Source organism: Gekko japonicus, unplaced genomic scaffold, assembly GCF_001447785.1.
Source record: "Gekko japonicus isolate JY-2015 unplaced genomic scaffold, Gekko_japonicus_V1.1 scaffold5209, whole genome shotgun sequence".
In the NCBI taxonomy this organism is placed as follows: domain Eukaryota; kingdom Metazoa; phylum Chordata; class Lepidosauria; order Squamata; family Gekkonidae; genus Gekko; species Gekko japonicus.
The window spans coordinates 1-8,522 of record NW_015171047.1 but is presented as its reverse complement, the minus strand read 5'-3'; the positions used below and the strand labels follow the sequence as shown (position 1 = coordinate 8,522).

Here is an 8,522-nt window from a genome sequence, read left to right as displayed (position 1 = left end):
ATTATTATACTACAATGGCAGTCCATACGGACTTCTTCAACTCTTAAAACAATGTGCACTAACATCAGAATGGAATCTTCTAAAATTCTTATGAGAAGCTATTTGTCACCTAAAACTTCACATTATATTAATCCGACTTTAAGTCTGCTATGCTGGAAGCGATGTGGTGAACCAGCCTCCTTTTTTCACTGTTGGTTGGCTTGCAAATATATTGAACAATTCTGGGAATTGGTTTTAAAGCAAATTGTTGCTATTACTGGAGTATTTTTTTTTTTAACCAATGCAACCAGAACTTTTACTGTTATCCTTATGCTCTAATTGTAGACCACCTTGAGCCCCCAAAACTTTAATTGTTAAAGCTGCAATAGCTGTACGATGGAGGGACAAATATCCTCCATCAATCTTACTGTGGTACAATAAGATATGGAAATTTTATGTTATGGAAAAGATCTCTTACTATGACCGTCAGAAAGATGATATAACTCTTAACTTAGATTTTTCCTGCAGTATGGCTCCCAATGTTAAATTATATGGTGTCAATAGATAAAGTTCCAAGTCATGTTTATCCTACTGATCTGTTAAAACTGTGATTTGGTTGTTATACTTTTTTTACTCATCTTTTGGATTCTAAATATCCTTTGGTAGTAATTGGTTGTATTGACTGTTCAATTGTTCACTTTTTTATATAAGATTGAAATTGTTACCTTTGTATCAGTTTCAAATAAAGACACCATGTTTACAAATCAACTTTTGTTCTGACCAGTTTTCATGGCCAGACATTGCACCAGGAAGCCACCATTTGTCCTACTGGGGAAACTTACAAGTACCCATCAGTATACAGGAAGACCCCCATGGGTCAAACAGGGGCTTTGCAAGGCCATTTCATGTTAGGAAAGCAGCTTGGATGGAGGACTTAAGCCCTCTTTCCCCAGATGAGGCAGTCCCTATCCAAGCTGGGCTCCCATGCATGTGGGAATTGAGTGCCCACAGTGAGAAACTTGCAATTCATGTCTGATCGAAAGAGTGAGTTTGGTGTAGTGATAGAGCGGCGGACTGTAATCTGGAGAACCAGGTTTGATTCCCCACTCCTCCACATGCAGCTGTTGGGTGACCTTTGATCAGTCACAATCTCTGGCAGAGCTGTTCTCTCAAGAGCAGTTCTCTCAGAGCTCTCTCAGCCCCACCTAACAAGGTGTCTGTTGTGCGGAAAGGAAGGCAAGGAGATTGTAAACCACTCTGAGACACTGAGTGATGGGTGGGGTATAACCCCAATCTCCTCCTCATCCTCATCCTCATCCTCCTCGTCCTCCTCCTTCTTGTAGTAGACGTGGATATAGTGTGAGGACCGTAGAATGTGTTGTGTCTCACAAAGTACAGCAGTTGTAATATACAGATAGGTAACAAGCCAATACTAAGAAAAAGATAAGTAAATATTACTATAATACACTCGACATTAGGCTGCCTTTTCTTGCTTCTCTAAATTCTATTAACAGATGCTAAACAGTTGCAAACAAATATATTTTGAGGAAAACATTTTGCCTGTAATTGAACAGGTAATATCCATGCAAACAACCATCAAAGAGACCTCTTGTTAATGCTATTGTGTGTTGTTACAATAATACAGGTTTGCTAGAACAATATTGTATTCTTTAAAATATCGCACATCAAACAAAGCAAGTTTGTTGTAGTGACAAGGTGACTTCAGGTCTGCAGTTATCATAACTCAATAATGGACTCCAACATTTAAATATATTATCTGGCTTAATGCTTCAATCAGTGCCAATTGACATATTCTTTGGACATCAAAGATCTAAACTGAAAACTGGGTTTATTTCTAGGTTATTTATCTTGCTGCTGTTCAGAGAGATCATACAAAGTCCTGATAAGGTATCTCATTTTGAAAAAGTGTATTGATACCTAAAAGAGCTAGGCAGGGCTCTGGTTGAGTATTAAGAGGAATGTTTTTGCTAATTTAAGTAAATACCTTTCTCCATATTTCCTGAGCATACCAGTATGGCTACCGAGGGCTTCCACCCCACGGGTGGGGTCTGGAGATCTCCCAGAATTACAATTGATCTCCAAACTACCAAGATCAAGCCCCCCCCCCCATGGTATGAAGCACAGAGTCTACGAGAAATGGAAGTCCTAGAGCAGCTACAAACACTGGAGGTGCTAAGACACCCATTTTTCCTATGGTGTGATATGGTAACTAGGAAAAAACTGATTGTTAAGTGCCTGAGACAGCCTGGAGGGTGATTGAGGACTGAGAAAAGGACATTGGGGAAGAACCTGGCCAATTGAGAGGGCTTTTAAGGTTGAGTGATATGATACAGGAAATTTAAACTGAAAAATTAAATTTTGGTGGGAGGAATTGATCTCAGAAGAAAGAAGGGGATTAGAAGATCTGACCTTTCACTTGGATTGACATCAATTATTCCAAGGAAGATACTAATAGGATAGGGCAGGGGTGGCGAACACGTGGCTCTAGAGCCGCATGCGGCTCCCGGCCAAAATGAATGTGGCTCTTTGCCTCTTATCATTATTTTGTATACTGTGGCTCTTTGCCAAGTTTGGATTTAGTTATGCTGCTTCTGAGGAGGGACCTCTGAGGAGAGATCTCCGAGCGCGTAGTCCCGCCCCCAGGCTGCGTCATCACGTCGTTTGCCAAGTTTGGATTTTGTTATGCTGCTTCTGAGGAGGGACCTCTGAGGAGAGATCTCCGAGCGCGTAGTCCCGCCCCCAGGCTGCGTGTGGCGGACGCAGCACACCCTCACCATCACTGCAAGATTTTTACCCTCACTCAAAATGGCAAAATGCAAAGCTAAACGAAAATATGAAGATGAACACAGGACATTTTTGGAAGAATGGGAAGATGCTTTCTTCTTTATTGAACGGAATGGGAAAGCGCTGTGTTTAATATGCAATACTATGATATCACATTTCAAGGCTTCAAATCTTCAGCGTCATTTTAGCACTCTCCATGCTAATATTGACAAGGAATTACCCAAAGGTACTGAACTACGCAAGCAAAAATTGAGCACCTTGAAAAGCCAGGTAAAAAGACAGTCTCAAATGTTTCAGCAATTAACCAAGCATGGAGAAACTGTGACCCTTGCATCCTATAAAGTGGCGTGGAACATTGCCCGTGCTAAAAAACCATACAATGAGGGGGAGTTTCTAAAACAGTGTTTTGCGGATGTAATTGAAACCTTGGCTCCAGACAATAAAAAACTCAAAGATTCCATCAATGATCTCCAGCTGTCACGGCACACAGTTGAAACCAGAATAGCAGACATAAATAATGTGATTGAGTCAGATCTACATGCAGACTTGAACGCATGTGCTTATTTTAGTGTTGCATTAGACGAGTCATGCGACATACAAGACAAGCCACAGTTGGCAATATTTGCGCGAATGGTTTCTGAGGACTGCGTGATTAAAGAAGAGCTTCTCGACATTGTCGCATTAAAAGACAGAACTCGCGGTACTGACATAAAAGAGGCAATGACTGCCGTTTTTAAAAAAGCAAATATGTCTTTTGAAAAACTCACTGCAATAGTCACGGATGGAGCACCGTCGATGATTGGCTCAGTAAATGGACTTGTGGGTCTTTGTAAAGGTGATGACGCCTTTCCTGAATTTTGGAACTTCCACTGCATCATCCATCGTGAGCAACTTGTGTCCAAAACACTGAATTTAGACCACGTTATGAAGCCTGTGATGGAGATTGTGAACTACATCCGTACGCACGCCCTTAATCACGGGCAATTCAAGAACCTCATTGCAGAACTTGACGCAGACTTGCCCGGTGACCTGCCACTGCACAGCGCAGTGAGATGGCTCTCAAGAGGCAAAGTAGTTTCGTGCTTTTTTGAGCTTTTGGAAACAGTAAAATTGTTTATGGCAGAGAAGAACAAAACGTATCCTCTGCTTTCAGACCCCGAGTGGCTTATGGATTTGGCATTTTTAGTGGACATGCTTTCACACTTGGATAAACTAAACGTGGACCTGCAGGGGAAATTAAAAACTCTTCCTGAGCTGACACAAAGTGTATTCTCCTTTGTAAACAAGTTGAAGCTTTTTAAAGCACACATTCAAAACAGCAATCTATCCCATTTTCCTTCTTTGCGCAGCACCCTGCAGAAGACCGGTGTTAAAACAGATATAGCTGGATACGTGAAACAACTTACACAACTGCAAGAGAAGTTTACTTTGCGGTTTGAGGACTTGGACCAAAAAAGACCACAGATCCCTTTTCTTTTTTTTTTTTTTTTTGGTAAACAAATTTTATTTTCTCAGGAATACAACATATAAAACATTTCATTCTATCAATTGTCTACCCCATTCCCAGTTCCTCCCCTCCCTCCAATGGCTTCCCACAATGCTTCCACCCCTGCTCCAAATTACTTCATATCATCAACAATATCAGTTTCTCATCATTACAATCTAAAGATAACATCGTTTGACTTAATATTGATCTAAACATATTAAGTTTTGTTTCACATCCCAGTTCTTTTCCAGATAAATTTTAAAATCATTCCATTCTCCAAAAAACTCATCGTCTTCTTTGTTATTCAGTTTTTTTGTAATCTTATCCATTTGTGCCATGAACAGAACTTTTTGTATCCATTCTTCAACCTCTGGTACCTTTTCTGTCTTCCAAAACTGAGCATAAATCATTCTCGCTGTCACTATCAGGTACCAGAGTAAAGTCTTTTTAGTCGTATTGACTTCTTCCATTTTAAGTCCCAAAAGCAGAATTTCCGGTGCTTTTTTAAAAGAACATTTCAATATTTTTTGCATTTCATTGTGGACTTTTGTCCAAAAGTCTACAGCTTTCTCACAAGTCCACCACATATGATAAAATGAGCCCTCATGCCTCTTACATTTCCAACATTTGTTTGACATATTTTGATTCATATTTGCAATCTTCTTAGGTGTCATGTACCACCTATACATCATCTTATAACAATTTTCTTTAACATTAGTACATGTCGAGATCTTAATAGAGTTTTTCCACAAATATTCCCAAGTTTCCATATCCACTTCCTTATTCATATTAATAGCCCATTTTAACATTTGTTCTTTAACAGTTTCATCTTCAGTATACCATTTTAACAACACCTTATATCTTAGACACCTTTGAGTAGTGAAGGGTATAAATCCAATCTCTTCTTCTTCTTCTTCTAAATCTCCAGGAATGTCCCACAAAGCTTCCAAAGGAACATTTTCTCCAGGTGAACTGATCTCTGTCACTTGGAGATCAGCTGTAATAGCAGGAGATCTGCAGGCACCACCTGGAGAATGGGAACCCTTGTAACCTTTTTGATCAACACTGCTTTTAACCTAAGGAACATTTTATTTGGAACATTTGGCTGTACAACCTTAAATGAATATACAGTTGACCAGAGAGAAGTACCACTGGACATGTGATTTCACCGGAGGATTCATTTGTATTTCTGTATTTCTTTTCCTTGCCCAGTGGTAAAACTTTGGAACAATTGATTTCTGGTCTTTATTCCATATTTTGTATATGTAGAATTGTATGTATTTTTGCACATCAGCCAATATGTTCTGTATGTATTAGACCTTTGAAGAAGGCCTGTAAAGGCCGAAACGCGTTAGATCTATCTTATTAGGTCTATCTTATTAGCCCTTGTATGTTTTTATAGTTTTATATGAGGTATGAATGGGCCCTTGTTTGTTATTTTAATTTATGTTGAATAAACACACATATATATTTTTGTATATTTTATGATTAGATTTTTAGAGTTGGCCCTTTTCTATTCCTGACTAACCTTTTTAGGTTCTGAATTCTAGGTTTAGGTTCAGTTTTTTCCCCTTTTTTCTTCTCTGCCTCAGTATAAGACAATACAGCAGTTGTAACATACAAACAGGAAATAAGCAAGTAATAAGAAAATGATAAGTAAATTTTATTACAATACACTCTACATTGGGCTGATTTTTCTTGCTTTTCTAAATTCTATTAACAGATGGTAAACAGTTACAAATATATTTTGAGGAAAACATTTTGCCTATAATAGAACAGGTAATATCCATGCAAACAACCATCAAAGAGACCTCTTGTTAATGCTATTGTGTGTTGTTACAATAATACAGGTTTGCTAGAACAATATTGTATTCTTTAAAATATCGCACACCAAACACAGCAAGTTTGTTGTAGTGACAAGGTGACTTCAGGTCTGTGGTTATCATAACTCAATAACGGACTCCAAAATTTAAATATATTATCTGGCTTAATGCTTCAATCAGTGCCAACTGACATACTCTTGAACATCAAATATCTAAACTGAAAAATGGGTTTGTTTTCTAGGTTATTTGTCTTGCTGCTGTTCAGAGAGAACATACAACTTCCTGATAATTTTTGTCATTTTGGAAAATTGTATTGATACCTAAAAGAGCTAGGCAGGGCTCTGGTTGAGTATTAACAGGAATGTTTTTGCTAACCTTAGTAAAAACCTTTCTCCATATTTCCTGAGCATATCAATATGGCTACCTAGGGCTGCCACCCCGCAAGTGGGACCTGGCGTTCTCCCAGAATTCTCCAAACTACCCGGATCAACCCCCCCCCTCTCGTGGCATAGAGCCTATGAGAAATGGAAGTCCTAGAGCAGCTACAAACAGTGGAGGCACTAAGAGTTCCACTTTTCCTATGGTAACTAGGAAAACCTGATTGTTAAGTGCCTGAGACAGTTTGGAGGGTGATTGAGGACTGAGAGAAGGACATTGAGGAAGAACCTGGCCAATTGTGAGAGGGCTTTATATGATGGGTGAGACGATGCAGGACATTTAAACTGAAAAATCAAATTTTGGTGGGAGGAATTGATCTCAAAATAAAGAGAGGGGTTAAAAGATCTGACCTTTCACTTGGATTGACATCATAGGACATGACATTGCACCCCATGGGGCTTCTCTCCCTCCCTAAACTCCACCCTTCCCAAGGAATGCTCCTAAATCTCCAGGAATGTCCCACAAAACTTCCAAAGCAACATTTTTTCTAGGTGACCTGACCTCTGTCGCTTGGAGTTCAGTTGTAATAGCAGGAGATCTGCAGGCACCACCTGGGGAATGGGAACCCTTGTAACACCTCAAAGCGTGCAAAGACAAGTATATTGGCTTCATTAGGGCATAAAACACAAATATTATCAAATTTTTAAAAAGACTCAAAATCAGATGACATCTTCATGTTTCACAATTAGTTGTTCCTTGGTATTCAGATGAGGCCTCAGTATAATAATGAAGCATTTGGGAAGAAAGATGCAGCCCAGTAAGCCCAAACTGGAGGCCAAGATAGAGAAGATCTGCACAGCCACCATGTATTTCCCCTTAGTGCTCAGGTAGGTGGGCACAAAGGACACCCAAACACTGCAGAACACCAACATGCTGAAGGTGATCAGCTTGGCTTCATTGAATGCCCCAGGCAGCTTCCGGGCTAGGAAAGCCACAGTGAAGCAGATGGCAGCCAGAAAGCCCATGTAGCCAAGGGCAGTATAAAACATAGTGACAGACCCTTCGTTACACTGCAGTATGATCTGTCCAGTCTGGGAGTGCATGTCAGAGTCTGGGAAGGGGGGAGAGATGCCCAGCCAGAGAGTGCAGATGCCCACTTGAATGCTGGAACACGAGTATACAATGAAGTTAGCCAAGCTCTTCCCCAGCCATTTCCTCATCCTGCTCCCAGGCTTGGAGGCCATGAAGGCCACCACCACAGTGACCGTTTTGGCCAACACCGAAGAGACGGCAACGGAGAAGATGATGCTGAAGGCAGTTTGTCGGAGAAGGCAGGTGACTTGCCTTGGCTCACCAATGAATAGCAAAGAGGAGAGAAAGGAAAGCATGAGAGAGATGAGGAGAATGTAGGAGAGGTCCCGATTGTTGGCTTTGACTACTGGAGTGCCAAAGTATTTAATGAAGATTCCCAAAACCAAACTTGTAATTAAGGTGAAGAAAAGTGTAAGGATATTTAAGATGATCCCCAAAGGTTCCTCGTAGGACAGGAAGGTTATATATTTGGGAACACATTGGTCTCGGGTCTTATTTGGATGCTGATCTTTTGGACACTTTTGACAATGACTTGCATCTGAAAAGAACGTATTAGCGTCATTAAAATATCCAGTCCTCAGATCTACCACCAGTCAAATAGATAGTGCAGTTTGTCTTGGCATAAAGTTTTTTTCTGTGCTATCCAGGTTGCAGTGCAGTACAGGGTAAAGCAAGCCCAAGAGTTAAGGAAGGATGTACATATTTTTTTGCTCTTCCCCCCCATGCTGCCTCCAAAAGTGATGTGACTGAAGCTGGGGTCTGAGGCAGCTTATATTCTTTTTAATTATTACCTTTTAGGCATGTGTAGGCTTCCCAATCCCCCACTTTCAGGGCCCTCGATCTGCCAGCCCCCAAAGTGCAGTGTTCATGCCAATGTTCCCGATCTTATGACATCACCCGGAAGTGACGTTATCATGCAGGGCACATTGTGGAGGACTCTACATCGTTTGAGGAAAAAC

General features: G+C 40.4%; 1 protein-coding gene across 1 annotated transcript; it reads right to left on the bottom strand.

Moving 5' to 3' along the window:
• Nucleotides 1-6,335: 6,335 nt before the first annotated feature.
• LOC107117015 (vomeronasal type-2 receptor 26-like) lies at nucleotides 6,336-8,101 on the bottom strand (the record flags this gene model as incomplete). Its single annotated transcript, XM_015419047.1, has 2 exons — nucleotides 6,336-6,350; nucleotides 7,398-8,101. Coding segments are annotated over 2 exons (719 nt in total), but the record flags the coding sequence as incomplete, so codon positions are not given.
• Nucleotides 8,102-8,522: the final 421 nt, after the last annotated feature.